Source organism: Hakea prostrata, chromosome 9 (genome assembly GCF_041222555.1).
Source record: "Hakea prostrata isolate BN-2017 chromosome 9, UWA_Hpros_2, whole genome shotgun sequence".
NCBI lineage: Eukaryota > Viridiplantae > Streptophyta > Magnoliopsida > Proteales > Proteaceae > Hakea > Hakea prostrata.
In genome coordinates, this window is record NC_142608.1 from 19,298,718 (window position 1) to 19,316,146 (window position 17,429).

At 38.4% G+C, this 17,429-nt stretch overlaps 1 protein-coding gene across 1 annotated transcript; it reads right to left on the reverse strand.

Moving 5' to 3' along the window:
- Positions 1–405: 405 nt before the first annotated feature.
- On the reverse strand, positions 406–1,398 carry LOC149004936 (uncharacterized). Its single transcript, XM_089135745.1, has one exon. It carries the CDS (start codon positions 1,396–1,398, stop codon positions 406–408), a length of 993 nt encoding a protein of 330 aa, XP_088991871.1.
- Between the last annotated feature and the right edge of the window lie 16,031 nt (positions 1,399–17,429).

The following is a 17,429-nucleotide window of genomic DNA, read 5'->3' on the forward strand; positions in this document are numbered from 1 at the left end:
TGTAACTACCATATGATCCCGTCTTAATTTGATCTTGTAGATTTGGATGAAGTTCCTATTTGGTTTCATATTTGCAACTATGGTCTTTATTCCAATTTCAGTATTTGTGATTAGGTGAAGCACAGAGAAGAAAAAGTAGTAAGAAGACCCAGAAGAAGGGAGAAGAGAAAAAAATGAAGAGAAGATGAGATGGTGGGATGAGAGTTATGCATGTCTCTCCCTGATCTTCAAGATAGCTTTAGTTATATAAAAATATTACATAGACCTGGACAGAATATTTTGTCCACTTACCAAAAAATAGAAAGGCTGAAAAATAGTAACTTCTACAGCTCACTTCAAATAGATCAAAATGTAAGTTTTTTGATTTGAAATCTCTGGATTCTTTTTTTTTTGGTAACCCAACATTCATTTAAAGGCAATAGCCGAAGCACCCTGATTACATAGTTCAAGGAGCCAAGGAGTGGAAGATGGCCATGTAGTCCTGCCTCCAAGGGACAAGGCCTTCCTAGCTAGAGAATGAGCAACAAGGTTCACTTCTCTAGAACAATACACAAAAGAACACCGATGAAAGTGGTGTATTACATAGTTGATATCTCTTACAATTGATTGCACCTCAGCAGAACCATTTCCACACCCTCCATTGAGCCAATCTACCAATGTAGCATTATCCGACCTAATATGCACGCTGCCAATTCCTTCTGTCATTGCCCATTGCATGGCAAGTAATATAGCTAAACCCTCCCCAATCAAACTATCCGAAGCTATAATCGGTTCGGATGCAGCATGTAGGATGTTGCTATTGTGATCCATTACAATAAAGCCCGCACCTCCAACATGACCCTTCAAAGGTATAGCCGCATCACACCAAATGGTCGCATCAAGATTATCAATTGCAACACCTTCCTCTTGATCCTCTCTTTGAGTTGGAGGATGATATTGAGTAACACCCTCAAAGTTCCCCATTGCATTCCAATACTCTTGAAATGCACGTTGGGATCTAGCCACAACTTCTTCTGGATCAGGGCCTTTGTACTTGAATGTTGCTTCATTTCGAGCTATCCACAAATTCCAGCATACAAAGGCAAAATGACTTAGAACCATTCTCCCCACCTCTTTACTTGGAAATGTAACTTTCTCCCATGCTTTCAAAGCCTCCGCTAATGAGATTATAGAGCCTCTTGGAATCAAAAAGTGCAATCCACTACCAAACCAAACAGCTTCGGCATATGGACACTGAAATAGTAAGTGAGCTGAAGTTTCTCGACCACCCCCGCACCTACGACACATAGGATCTAATGGTACTCCTTTTTGGGCCAAACTACTAGCTGTTGCGATACCATCTGCACAAACCCTCCAGAGAAAATTCTTGATCTTGGGCAATGTTTTACATGACCACATCCTCTTCCACACCCTCTTAGGAATAGACTCCCACTCATGGCTTCTAGATGTAGTAGGCTGACTTTGCTTCGCATATTCCCTCAGATTTAACAAGACATGATAGGCACTTTTTGTTGAGAAGCATCCATTCCTCGCACCCCCCCAAATTAATGTGTCTTCACTAGGGCATATCGGTATCCTTACCATGAAAATGGCTTCAGTGTCTTGATGAAAAAACCATTGATTAATGATATCCCGATTCCAAGTGCGTGATTGAGGCTCAATCAACTGGGCTACACGAGTGATAGGGCATCGAGAGGGTTTTCGGCCCACTACCTTAAAATCTCTGGATTCATGAATGCAAGATTTATACCCGTTTGGTTGTGAAAATCTCTAGATTCATGAAATCTAGAGATTCATCTTTTTACACTAAAAAAGTGAATCTATAGATTTATGGGTATGGGGTGAAATCCAAAGATTTCATCCCTACTAAAAAAACGCTAAACATTTGCGCATTCACAAAAATCACTGATGAATCCACAGATTTCATTCTACATATTCGGTTAACCAAACAGTTAATTTTATAAATTATGACTCCATAGATTTGAAATCTCTAGATATTTGAAATTTCCAGACTCATGTAACCAAATAGGCCCTAAACTAATTACATAAGAAATCTAAAGATAAATCAGTGCCAAATCTAACCCCCATATATATTTCCTAAACTAACCACAAGACGGCTCACCAAACATAAGATCCACGAATATATTGTCATTTCTTGCTGACCAAGCAATAATATAATGGTTATGGGAAAACATCCTTATAATCATCTTTTGTTGTGCAAAGGAGTGCACTAATATGCCAAATAAGTGGCTGAGAAAACAATGGATCTTGCCAAAAATTGAATTTATTTATTTATTATTATTATTTTTATATTTAAAATCAAGTCTTTAACCACAGCCTTCTTTTTAATAAAATTGCATTGTGTACAACAGAAGATTCTTTTTGTTATTCTAACTCCATCTTTAACAGTCATCCTTTTTTTACCTTCTGATAGAGGGATTTTCTAGGGATGTCATCAGTTCTGATCATGGCATGCCAATGTACTTGACTCTACTATATTTCTAAATGAAATCCCATTGCAAAAGGTTTTATCAATGCTTTGTAAAATCAAATCTTGGCCTTGACGCTTGTTGGATGGTCCTGTTATTGGAGCACCATAAGGAGACATTGATTTTTAAAATTTTTGAATGCTTGCATCTAAGACTAACTTTTGCACCTCCCTTCTTGTTAGGGGTGTAAATGGAAAATCAAAATCCATTCCCGAATTCACATCTGCATCCGTTTAGCAGTATCTGAATCCGTTCGATTACTAATAGGATGCGGATATGGTATACCCCTTTCTTACCATTATTATCTGTCCGATAAAATTATCTGATTAAGTTACTTATTTGGATTTATTTTTCTTGATTTTATAATATTTTAGTTGAGATATGTGACTATTTTTATAGACTTTCTACTAAAATAACTACCAAAGTTGCCAAATTCTTTAATTTCAAACCTAGCCTCACAAATAAAATGGTAAAAATGTCAACAGGTAGTTGAAAACCTATATTCAATCTGTATACATGGTCATTTAGAAGAATCTACTTAAGAAAATAATTATCCGATTATCATCCGAATTTGACTGAATCCGTCCGAAAACTGATAGGATATTATCTGAATTCGTCTGAATACAATAGGATGCGGATATGGTATTACTACTATCCGATCTGTTTACACCCTTAGTCCTTGTTCCTTCATTGTTTAAAATCTCATTAAAGTCCCCAACAACTAGCCAAAGTTTAGAAATTGTTCTTCCCAATTGACCATAGTGAGTTGAAATTCTGCAAAAGGCATATGCACAATTATTAAGATAAATTATATTGAAAGAAGACAAAAGAAAGGAGATTTTTTAAATTATCATCCCAAAATACAACAAGTCCACACCTAACCAGCCAACCAAATCTAAATAAAAGACCATTAGGAAAATCCCAATTTAGCTTTAAATTTTAAAATCCGAGTAGAATGGTGTTTAATTTCCAAGAGAATAACTAAATAGGGCCTGAATGATTTTCAAATTTGTTGTAGATATATTTTCGTCAAGGGTTGGCCAATCTCTTGGCAATGCAATAGATTACATTCATGGCACTTGTGCAGGGTTTGTCCAGGTAGCCTCCCATAGTCTTCAAACTATGCTTATCAAGATATATATGAATTTGAGCTTCTAAAACAAGAACTTCTTGGTCGAAAGATTGGTGGTTTTCTCCCACTTGCTTGAGACTCACTTTTAGGCTTTGGAGGATGCCAATTGAGAGAAGACCTACAACTGAAGGTTTGGCATCTGATGTTGATACTATAAATTTTCATTATTTTCCAGTTCAAAAGCCGTCAGATGAGACCCTTCTTAAGAAACAACTTCAATAGGGAAAAATGGTTGAATGATTTCATATGAGAGAACTTCAAATATATAGGAAGCATACATCCCATGTTGTTAGGTAACTATGAACAATAAAAGAAAGATATAAAACATGGAAATACAATACATGGAAATGTTGTTTGGAAATACAATACGTGGAAATGATTTAATAGAGAAACCAATCAAGCCAAATTAGGATACTGATGAAGTGGAAGGATGAGATGGTATGGAAGGAATTCAAATGAGAGGAGGAAATAATATGGAAAGAATTTATATTAGATACAATTAAGGAAAGGATGAAAAATCATCCTTATCATGCCTAATACTCCCCCTCAAGTTGGAGAGTGAATGTCAAGAACTCCCAACTTGCCTCTATGACTGATAAACAAATATTTTCCATGGGCCTTGGTGAAAATGTCAGCAACTTGGGCAGTACTAGTGGTGGAGGTAGGTTGAATAAGACCATGTCAAACCTGATCGCGAACCACATGACAATCAATCTCGATGTGCTTGGTGCGCTTGTGAAAGATTAGGTTCGCAACAATCTGTAAAGCAGCTTGATTGTCACAAAATAAAGGTATTGGTCGAGGGACCATGAGACCAAGATTATTGAGTAATGTAACTAACCATATAAATTCACAAGTAGTGACAGTCATAGCACGATATTTAATCTCAACAGATGAGCGGGACACAATAGCTTGTTTTTTAAATTTTCAAGATAAAGGGCTAGAACCAAGGAATACACAATATCCAGTGGTAGATCGCCAAGTCATAGGGCAACTTGCCCAATCTAAGTCACAATAAGCACAAAGAGATAACTCATTATTAGTAGATAAAGGAATCCCTTGTCCTAGAGAGCCATGGAGCTAACGTAGTAAATAGTAAACAATTAGCAGCATCCATATGAGGTTTACGAGGCTCATGCATGAATTAAAACAATATTTGGACGAGTAATTGTGAGATAAATAAGTCGGCCCAATAACCGACGGTATGGTGTTGGATCAGGTAAGGGCTCACCATTAGAAGTAGTCAACTTGAGGTGTTGTTCCATTGGAAATTGAGTCGGGTTAGCACATGTGAAACAAACATCAGTTAAGATGTCTAATGTGTATTTTCGTTGGTAAACCAACGAAAATACCTTTTTTAGAACGTGCCACCTCAAGACCAAGGAAATATTTAAGGAAATCAAGATCTTTAATCCGAAAATATTGCCAAAGAAGTGATTTTAAATTGGAAATCACAGTTGTATCAGACCCAGCAATTAAAATGTCATCAACATAAACAAGTACAAAGGTAGATCAAGACTCTGTAAGTAGAGAAAATAGAGAGTAATTTGCCTTAGATTGTGTATATCCAAGATCAATAAGGGCACTAGAAAGCTTGGAAAACCAACTATAGGATGCCTGCTAAAGCCCATATAATGATTTGTGTAAGCGACAAACCAATTTCTTCCCTTTTCGTTAATAACCAGGAGGAAGTGTCATATATACCTCTTCATCAAGATTGCCATGGAGAAAGGCGTTGTTGACATCCAATTGATGCAAGGATCATCCTTTGATGGTAGCAATGGCAAGAAGTGTCCTAATAGTAACCAACTTAGCAAGTGAGGCAAATGTTTCATGGAAATCAACCCCCTCAATTTGAGTATAACCCTTTGCCACCAAACGCGCTTTATAATGCTCAATCGACCCATCTGAATGCCATTTAATTTTGTAAACCCATTTACAACCTATGGGTTTCTTGTTTGGGGATAAAGATACAAGAGACCAAGTCTTGTTAAGGTCAAGAGCTGCAATTTCACTATTGATTGCCTCCTTCCTATCAGGTAAAATAATAGCCTTAGCAAAGCTTGAAGGTTCAGTTATAGCATTCATGGCCTTGAGATACTTGAAATGGGGTAAGGATAATCTATGATAGGATAAAAAATAAATTTCAAGAGTGAGAGTACTTGTGCATGAAGGAGGAGGTTGGACATCCGTAGCGTAACAATGATAGTCTTTAAGATGGGGTGGTGGTCAATGAACTCGAGATGGTCGAGAGATGGTAGTGGATCGGAGGGTGGGTGAAGGAGGTTCTTCAATCGGTTGGGGAGAGGGTGTGGTTGATAAGAATGGATCCAACAAGATGGGTAAACTATCAATATCTGGAGCTGCAATGGGTAAAACAGGCAATAATAGGGATGGCAATTTTGAAAAAGGAAAATAATCTTCAACAAATGTGACATCACGACTACTGTAAACCTTTGTTTGTAAATCATAAATCATATACCCTTTTTGTGCATATGGAGCATGGGCCACATTAAGAAAATGGTGGTATTTGTGTTCAACAACCCCATTTTGTTGAGGTGTATCAACGCAATTATGTTGATGAATAATACCATGGGTTGTAAAAAAAGTCATTTGAATGTTAATTAAAAAACTCACGAGCATTTCAATTCGAAGTTGTTTAATTTGGTATCTAAATTGGGTTTTGATCATAGCAAAAAATTCTCTTAATCGAACAAAGAATCAGATTTATGATTTAACAAAAACACCTGCATCGAGAAAAATCTTTCATAATAGTTAAAAAATATTTTGCACCACAAATTGAGGGAACGAAGTAATGTCTCCATATGTGACAATGTATCAATTCAAAGCAAGAGGTGGTAGAAATTGTACTAGATGGAAAAGGAAGTCGAGTTTGCTTAGCTAAAGGACAAATGGAGCAAACACAATCTTTATGAAAAGAAATATTTGGATCCAAACGTGCAATATAACTAGAAACTTTTAAAGATAGATGACCTAAACGAGAATGCCAAAGGTCCTTGGCAGGTAAAATAGCACCAACAATGGGATAATTTAACTCCAAATAATAAAGTTCATTGTACGCCTTTCCTAGCCCAATCCTCTCCTTTGTGCGTAGGTATGTATCACACAATGATCAAGATAGAAAGTTATGAAACAATGAAGTTGTTCAATAAGTTGGGTAACATACAACAAATTAAAATCAAATGAAGGAACATGCAATACGTCCGTGAGAGGTAAAGTGGGAACGGGGTTGCAATTCCCAATATGTGTAACAAGAGCAAAACCACCATTTAGAAGGCTAATAGATTGGGTGTGAGGAACAAAACTATCCAAATGAAATAAAGATAAGTCTGAAACCATATAAAGACTGGCACCCGAATTAATAACCCATAGAGAAAATACTTTATTTACAGCATTTGCCAATGGTGGAATGTTACCAGATTCCAATAGAGATAGAAGTTTATGATACTGATCTGTGGTGAAAGATGGCATAACAACTGAAGGAACCACAATTGCAGCAAGAGAGTGAACCGTATGAGAGGAATCCAAATCAACAGATTAGTATTAGTAGCCATTGAAGAGGAAGTAGAAGATGAAGAAGAAGAAGACGTGGCTAATTAAGATGTAGAATTGTGTGTTAGGCTGATACCATGTTAAGAAACAACCTCAATAGGGAAAAATGGTTGAATGATTTCATATGAGAGAACTTCAAATAAATAGGCAACATACATCCCATGCTGTTAGGCAACTATGAACAATAAAAGAAAGATATAAAACATGGAAATACAATACATGAAAAATGTTTGTTTGGAAATACAATACATGGAAATGATTTAATAGAGAAACCAATCAAGTCAAATTAGAATACTGATGAAATTGAAGGATGAGATGGTATGGAAAGAATTCAAATGGAAGGAATGATGAATTGAAAGAATTCAAATGCGAGGAAGAAATAATATGGAAATAATTCAAATTAGAGACAATTAGGGAAATGATGAAAAATCATCATTATCACACCTAATATAGCCCCGTAATTAAGAGTTTGATCAAGAGTTGGGTTCGAATTTTTTAAATTTTAAATTAAAAATTCGGTTGATGAGGATAAGGTGCCTTGGACCCACTTTGAGTTGTTTGGGGAACCCAGGAGAGTTGGAAATATAATGGGCTCTCAATTTGAGGGCTTTGAAAGTCAAATTAAAATTCTTTGAATGAGAGTTGAAAATGATGTGGGCTCTCAACATGAAGGATTTAAATTTCAAAATGTTACTTCAGTGGATGGGATATGGTGGAAGGTGGGCGATCCCTAGTGGCTGATGACAATCATCAGTTGGTGGTGGATCTGTCAAATAATTAATCCAAACAAGTGAACATGGTTGGGTCTATTGAGGTTGCTCCTGCACTCTTAAGAGCTGTTGCTCTTCCAAATAGGGCTGAAATGATTAGTTTAGATCCAATGGGGATAATTCCTACATGTCCCTTAGTGGTTAATTTTTAAGATAAGTTGAGTAAGGTTAGTTGTTCGATTTCCAACATCAATTTCTTTTAGAAAACGACATTCTATAATGAATGAATTTCATGAACCTGAAAGCATAATTCAAAGTTGTATTTTGACCCACATTCGATAGAATTGGGATAACTCAACCTCTAAGCACGAAAATGACCTGGTTTTTGCTACAGTTAGACAACTCAAAATTCTAAAATTCTTATGAACACACTTTTAACCCAAGACCTTTGTAAGTTACTCCAAAATAGCCTTGAAGTGAGAGGTCCTGCAACAGAATTATTATTCTTGGATGTTGAATGCAGTTAAAGGTAAGAAAGCTTTGTTAGTTTTGTTTTTCTTGATAGAAAAATCATTTATTCAAGCAGAAAAACCAAGTCTAGGGAGCAAATATCTCTCAGCCAAGGAGCGGAGAGTGGTCAAACAGTTGTGTCTGCAATCAAACGGGCCTTCTAGACTAGAAAATCCACAGTGAAGTTGTGGTTTCTAGTAACAAACTAAAAAGAACATTTAGAAAAGTAGCGGGGTTCTTCACAACAGAAAAATACATTGGGGGGGGGGGGGGGGGCAGTATTGAACCAGATCTAAGCAATCTGTTTTCGAAAATCACTTGTCATAAATCCTCTCGTAATGCATAACATGACCAATCGAAGGGCCAGTGCTTCTCCTTCAAGTGGTGAACCAAAGCAATTCGGTTCTAAGACTTCGAAAGAGATATCCCCAAGAGAGTTCAACGCAATGAAGCCCAAACCACCAACCATATCATCTCTAAGAAGATATGCGTCTAATTTAATCTTCCACACACCCTTCGGCGGATACTCCCATTTAGAATGAGAACTTTGCTGCTATTTAAGCATACTTCAACCTAATTTGAGAGGTATCGCCATTTGAGAAAATTTTGTTGTTGCCAGCTTGGCTATTGATTGTACTAATTCAATGGGCGTCCATTCTCTCCTTTGAAATTAAATAAATTAATTAAAAAAAGCCATTCTTTGCATCCCACAAGTACAAACCAAAGAAGAGACTACCACATCCACCTAGCCAGCAATGAACTCACCCTATTACCTGAAAAATTGATCCACAATCACAAGGTTAGTTTTACCATACAATCACAACGATTCCACATAAGAACATACTCATGAGCAAGAATAAGTAAACAAGTCCATTAAATGAAATAGAAAGTGTCACAAAAGGAATTCCAAAAGTGTATGAAAACTAGGAAAAAAAATATCAACTGGACAAAAAGTTAAACTGAAAAGAGTTTAGATCGTGTATATGTTTTTAAGCAAATGAGAAATATGGAATTCAAAGATTTTTGTCTCTTTAAAAGTCTTAATCTTCCTAAGAAATGGGTTGAGTTTTATATGAACAATCCAGATGTGCACATGTGTCACCGTCGTAATTCAGTATCTCATAAGCATCGGTTGTCGACATCTCATAAGCTTAAAGTGTCGAGATATCCTAATCTGCAACACAATATAAAAACAACTATTCTACCAAGGATGAGTTCCACAAAACTCAGTGGGATCATTAATGTCATATACCATATATTTAAATCATGAGAGAATGAATGAAAAAAATAATGTAATGCTGTGCAAGGATACTCTTATAACTCTAACTATGTCAGTCTCTGACTATGTAGACGTGCATTAAGGGATGCCACTAGCCTCCTCTAGGAAAGTCTCACACAGACTCCAATAGTTTCGACTGAACTGGGTGTCACGACCAAGGTATTGGGGTATGAATCCACTCATCGACCATGGTTGAGGATTAGTGCCACATTCTCTCACCACGACCATTGGTATAAGAACTAGAGCATGTCAGAGAAATACCTAGCCAATGCAAACATCTACTTATTAATCATATCATTCTAGTTTTAGATAACCTCTCGATGACACTGACCAACTCGGTTCGATATCATCGCCTAAAATAGGGAAGGATGTATCTTACGCCACCAACCAACTCGGACTAGGCATCCATAACCCTACTGTTCATCCATATGATGGGGCAGATGCTCTTGTGTCCTCTCATAGATTCCAACCACTCTTGAGTGCCCACTAGCTAGCCCTACCCTACCAATGAATGGCCCCCATAGTACGACTGTGTCCCCTTATAAGTTTCTACCGGTTTTGGGCACCCACTAGCCCAATATCGCAACTACGAGTCACTCAGCCTCAATTCCTACGCTAATAGGGTAAAGGCATGATGGGGAATATTCCTAACCAATGGAACTAGACACTCTAAATATGTAGCATAGTCTACATGACCATTTTAAGGTTTCAGGGGAAATAATCAAACCAAAACCCCAGGTCAAGTCCATGCAAGTAGGTAATAATCCAACATCCAACTTATAGCATCAATATGATCACTATCAGTAGCAACATAGAAATAAACATGATTCTACATGATCCACAGTCTACACATTCATATAAACTAGAGAGAAACATTCAAGAATAGTAAAATAATTATCATGGACATTAGCTAGGAATTCATGCTTTAAATAGATGCACACATGGGTTTGAATCCCTCACTTGATAAGTGGAATATAAAGAAAACCAAAGATATATGGCCTAACATGTCTCCAAATACTATAAATAAATCATAATTTAACTTAGAGAAACATGGGCCAAAGGCCTAGGTTAAAAACCAAGACAACAAGGGGGTAGCTTGGGGTGACCCTCCAATCGACCCCACCCTCTCTGGTTCCCTAGAAGGGGTGTGATCACCCCAACAGGAAGGAGGGGGGGTGTCCGGAGGTGACCCCCTCAGGCAACCCCTCCCCATGTGCATGGAAGGCCACCTGGTGAGGTCTCTATCAACTTCGCTCTTTCACTTTTGATGAGTTCCAGGGTCCATGAGGGTTCCCAAACCTTTTCTCAAACATGGTTTGAAATGACAAACACCCCTAGATCTAAAGTCTAATGACGAATCAAAAAGGTCAGAACTTAGGTCTTCTCATAGATCTTAACTTTGGTCTTCTCACAGATCTTCCCGTGAAGGAAAATTCAACAACTTAGAGTGATTGGGGAATCACTCTTATCGCTAAATCTGATCAAGGTTAAGGTTTCCATGATTGAATCAATCTTCCCACACAGATCTCCTTCATTGAAAATATCAAAAGAAAAAAGATCAAAGGTTGGGAAAGAATCTTACTATCAAACTCGTGGAATAGATTTCAAATCACGATTCGTATAAGTTATGCGACTCTCTTCTTCTCCAAAACGAACTCTCTAACATGTACTAAGCTCAGGAGGATTAATAAAATAATGTGTTTTAGGGTGAAAATGACATTAAATAGGGGCACACAAACCAAAGTTCTACTTTTTCCCTTTCTTACTTGCGGGCACCAGGTGGGGTCGCTAGGGGTGGTCACTCGGGGCAACCCCACCCCTTCGACCCACCCCCCAAACTCTCATAGAGGAGGGGTCTTCTGGTGTGGTTTGTCCATGGCACTTCCCCACCACCTAACACAGCTAAAAGAGGCTCTTACCTAGACTTGAGGACACTTCCAACTCCATATTCCGTGAGCTCTTAATCCATTTTCCTAGTCCATCCAAGTCATGTCAGATCTCCTTCCAAAATAAAAAAAAAAATGTCAGATTCTTCATCAATAGCATCCATATTAATGAATTTTGGTTTGATACAACGGTCTCTACTTGGACGGCCCACAACTGCCTTTCTACGGCATCCCGGTTCTTGGTCCTGCAAGTAAGGTTTTAGGTTAGGATCCTAGGGAATTTCACAAAGACAATGTTTTAAGAACTCAAAGATCTTTGGCAAACTTCCTGAAAGAATTTTTGGAAGGTGGTGTAACCACAAAAGGCTTGAATAGACTCATCTGTAGGTGAAATATAATTTAGGCCACTTGCAAATCATGCCATCTTGGAAAGTGTACAACTAAGAATAATATGTGAGAAATCTTCAGCATCTTCTCCACAGATACTACAACTTGTGTCCAGATTGAAGTGTTGACAGCGAAAGGCCTCCCTTGTGGTGAGCCCTCCAACACAAGTTCTCCAAAGAAATTGTTGATTCTTTGGTAAAACTGAGCTCTTCCAAGTAAAAGACCATATATTTCTGATTGTACCATTGATGTCGAGGAGAGCTAGATGCCACGCAACTAAATTTTATGGTTTAACCTATCATGAATGATGATTATTATTGTCTCATATACTATTCTATAAAAAATGATACTGTGAATGCAATGATGAGTTAATGTTGTCTATTTATACGTGGATTGATTGTATGAGTGATTTACGTTATTTGCATTGATGTTGTATACATAATTGAATTGTATTGAATTGAGATGTGATTATATGAATACTAGCTAGGAATGCAAAATAGAAAATTGAAAATCATATAAAAGGCTTGTGATGATGAACATAATTACCAATACATGACCCGGTACTCAATGACTTAAGAAAATAAGCATTTAGGTTAATGGATTGAGAAAGTGAAGACTAATAAAAAAATGCCAATATACAAACTTGAGAGGTATACCTGTTTTGTGCCAATTAGTGGTACGGACTAAAACCACTTTGGTTGTAAAGACTGAAGGTAAACCTTACTGATGGAATGTTGAGGATAAAGAATGAAATGAAATAAGAAATGATTGAAGTTATGAAAATGATATATGTAGAGGAGGGGGAGAGGGGGGAGAGGGGGGGGGGGGGGGGGGGGAGATCCATTAAAAGATAAGTGACTAATTATGGACATAGTGGACGAGTTGTGTCTTGTGAGTGTTTACAGAGAATATACACACAAAAATCTTAAGTGCTTTTCTAATCATTTTGGCAATAGTAAGTGTAAAAATATAGATTCCAAGACAAAGACACTTCATACAGTATATTATCATGATTATGAATAAACAATAAATTCTTTAGCAATGTCAGATATATTAGTAACATGATTAACAATGTTTTTTATTAATGGGCATCGATTCATTCATTTTTTTTTTTGAATAAAAGGATAAGACTTTATTAAATTTTAAAGAAACAACCTACACACTCAATGGAAGCAAAACACCCAACCCTGCAACAACAATTGCCCCACATACACCCGACCTCACTAACTCAATAAGAAATAAAGCATAAACAGTGCATAGCTTGGTTGAACTTGAACCGTGGGAGTTCCATAGCATCCCACTTCAACCCATCCTGAATACGTTCAGGCCAAACTCCAATTAGGGAAACATCAGCTCATTCATTTATTAGTAGTTTTCATCTTCTTCTTTTTTCCCTTTTTCTCCCAAATGGGACTAAAAAGGACAAAAGCCACAGTATTATCATTGTTGAGGAGACGAAGTAGTGAAACTCTAGTTCATCTTTTGGTGTTTCCTTTTAGTGTTACTAATGAAAATTATTTGTATGAATCATCCTTAAGTTTAGTGCTGATATGGGAAAAGTTGTATCGAACCGGGTCTACCTTTGGTTTGGTCCTTAATCCCGGTCGAATATGGCTCAACCATGGTCAAGTCCATACATCTGGTCAAGTTGTTGATACATAAGAAGGAAGGAATCATGCATTTAAGGGTAAGGCTTTATCCCAAAGATTCCGGGGTGCACGATCGGGTTATAAACGACTACTACTACTATGAGAAGTGGGCAATCGTGTTAAACATGGTAACTACCACTATTACGGGGTGAAGGATCATGCCTTAAAAGGAAACCACCTTCATCTCCGAAAAATGGGTTAAACCCTAAGATCAAACGGCCACCAAGAAGAAGCACAAACAAATCCGACGGTCGGGAATCAAAGGTAAAATCTATATAAACCGAGAACTTGCACAAAGAAAAGGTATCTGAATTGTTTCCCTGATTATCGTATTCAATTCAAGCTCTGTATCTCTTCAGAGCTCTGTGATCAATTCCATTACTGACTTAGCCTTCAGAGGTGGCCTCCCAATCCCACGGTCGAGCCGAGTCTAACAATGTTTTGCAAGACAATCTCTGGGAATCTAGAGGTTGAGCAGATTTTGGACACATCATTTGGCGCCTTCTATGGGAAACGCTTCAAAAAGTCATGGTTACTAGATCAGCTGTTGCGGCTCAAAGGAATCAAGGTACTCATCCTCCTCTAGGGGGTCCCCCTCTAGAAAGAGAGGATCTTCCTGAAGGAAGTCGTGCTCACAATGGAGAAGTTCGTGAAGATGAAGGATTGGTTGGAGGTGAACACCTGAACAACCCAAATAACCTTCAAGAGTAGATGAATCAGATGCAAGATTCAATTTTTGGAGATGCAACAAATGCTCAGTATAGTGGTGAGGCATTTGGGACCCCCTCGGGATCCTAATCCCCATGATCAAGAAGAGGCTTGAAGACGTACGCGAAGGATTGGAATACGAATTTCACTAGTCTGGGGGCATTCTCCTTAGAGAAATAGGCAACAAGCCGAAGGTCAGAATTACAAGCAAGATCCTCGAAGAGGTCATGAAGGTCGATCTAGGGAAAGAAGAGCGGGAAAATTACCTAGAAGAGACGAGCAACATGTTCGGCCGTAGGAGAGTTGGATTGGAACTCTTACCATAATAGAACGAGGGGTCCGCACGCATACACCAACTTCCCAACGTTTGGATCGAGACAGCATCCGAACAATGGAGACTCGGGCAGTGCACATCGATCGAGAACTGGCAGATATCAATAAAAAATTGGGGCAACTCACAAGAGGTAGGATAATTGATGATATTTACTCAATCATTAGAAAAACCCTGTTCATAGATGCCATCGCTAGGTTCAAGTTTCCTCATAATTTCAGACTCCCAACCTTCTCTTCATTTGATGGGTCGGGAGATCCTATTGCCCACATTAGTTATTATTAGCAGACAATGGCCGTTGCTGAAAATTCTGATGCATTCTATGTAGTGTGTTCGGATCTTCACTTACGGGGTTAGCACAAAAGTGGTTTTCAAACCTACCTTCAGGAAGAATTGCTGACTTTGAAGAATTGGCCCAAAATTCATCGATCGTTTCCAAAGCGGAATTCAAACCAAGAAGACAGAAGAGACATTGTTCACCGTCAATCAAGGAAAGAATGAACCTATTTTGGATTACCTGAAAAGGTTCAATAAAGTCACCATGGAGATCGAAAACTTGGATGAACAAGTGGCAAAGATTTCTCCCTTCATGGGCCTTACCAACAGACGACTCTTGGAGTTGTTGCTCCAAGATATGCCAACCACGTACCTCAAATTGGTACAGAGATGTTAGAAGTAGGCTGAAGTGACAGAGATTCTTCATCACGCCAAGGAGAGATCAAAGCCTCAAGCAAAGATCAGAAGGTTACTGGAAAAGGCCAGGGGTCGAAGCCACCCAATAATGATCGGAGTCGGAAACCTCGTTCGGGATGGTGGCAACGTTCGCCTTATCATGCAGAGTATACACCATTGAGTGCCCCATGGTAAAAAATCTTGATGCAAATCAAGAATCAGGATATCCTGAAATGGCCACCAAGGATGATAGCTAAACCCGAAGAGAGGAACATGAAAAAGTATTTCCGTTTCCATAAAGATTATGAATATTACATGAACGAATGCAGACATCTAAAGGCAGATATTGAGAGGCTGATATCCCAGGGGCACTTGTCCAATTTCATAAAAGGACGAGGTAATGATCAAGAGAGAAGGACGACTGTTGAAAAAAGAAGGGAGTGTTTGGGAAGCAAAGATCGTCAAGACGAAGTTCCTCAGTCAAAGAAGGGTAAAGAAGTTATAGAAGCCAGCCGATCTCCGATTCTTACCATATTTGGGGGCCCGGAGCCTGAGTCCGTCAAAAGATTGAAGGCCAAATCCAAGTTCGTTGGTTTGGGAGAGGCACAGAAAAGAAAAAGATCAAATGTTGACGAGAGTATCACATGCAATGAAGAGGATGAACGAGGTATCTGCACACCTCATGATGATGCGATTGTGATCAAAGTCGAGATTGGTCGTCGGGAGGTACACCGAGTGTTGGTTGACATAGGATCATTTGCAGATATCTTATCATATAATGCCTACTAAAAGCTGAAGATGGAGGAAAGATTTGTTGAAGCCATCCTCTACTCATTTATATGGATTTGTTCAATCATCAGCAATTGCAAAAGGATCAATACAACTAGACCTCACAGCGGGATATTTCCCTAAGGAAACCACTATCTAAGTAAACTTTTTAGTTGTTCGGGAGCTACCAGCTTACAATGTCATCCTTGGGAGGTCATCTCTTACAAAGCTGGGAGCGGTAGTTTCGACCAAGCACATGAAGATCAAATTCCCAACTGATAAGGGGATCAGAGAGGTAACCTTCGACTAGAAAACTTCCCAACAATGCTATGTTTCATATTTGAAGGATAAGGCTGGGCCCAGAAAGGCCACAACCTTATCAATAGAAGTTCGTGATGATCGGGATGAGGATGAAATGCAAAGACCCGAAGCTATAGAAAAAATGGAATGAATCCAATTGGACTCTGAGGACGAAAGAAGAACAACTTACATTTGGTCTGAACAGTCAGTAGATTTCAAAGAAGAGTTGAAGAGTTTTCTTTAAGAGAACATTAATGTGTTTGCATGGTCAGCTAATGACATGACTAGCATAGACTGAGCAGTTGCAGAACACAAACTTTGGATAGATCCAAAGGCCAAGCCTTTAATTTAGAGAAGGAGGATTTACAATAGAAAAGCAAGAGGCTATCAAAGGTGAGGTCGAGAAGTTGAAGAGTTCGGGTTTCATCTAACCTATTCAACGTCCAACTTGGCTGGCCAATGTAGTGATCGTCAAGAAATCAAATGGAAAATGGAGGATGTGTACTGATTACATGAACCTCAACAAGGCATGCTCGAAGGACTACTACCCTTTGCCCCGAATAGATCTCCTGATTGATGCAACCGCTGGGTATGAAACTTTGAGTTTCATGGATGCTTATTCAGGCTACAACCAGATCTTGATCAACAAGGAGGATGAAGAATTTACAACTTTTATAACCGATGGCGAAAGCTTCTATTATAAGGTCATGCCATTCGGGTTAAAGAATGCGGGAGTAACTTATCAAAGAGTAGTGAACAAAATCTTTGAAGATCTGATCGGGAAGAACATGGAAGCATATGTAGACAACATGCTGGTGAATAGTCTAAAGCAATCGGGACACATTATTGATTTGGTAGAGGTATTTTCATTCTTAAGAAAATGCCAGATGAAGTTGAACCCGGAGAAATGTGCGTTCGAGGTATCTTCAGGAAATTTCTTAGGATTCATGGTTTCTCAAAGAGGAATAAAGGCTAATCTAGTCAAGATATAGGCTTTGATCGATATGGATCCTCCAAAGACTATTTGGGACGTAT

Excerpts from the sequence above, each read along its gene's own strand:
- LOC149004936 (XM_089135745.1), bottom strand. The coding sequence starts at position 1,398 with ATGTGGTCATGTAAAACATTGCCCAAGATCAAGAATTTTCTCTGGAGG.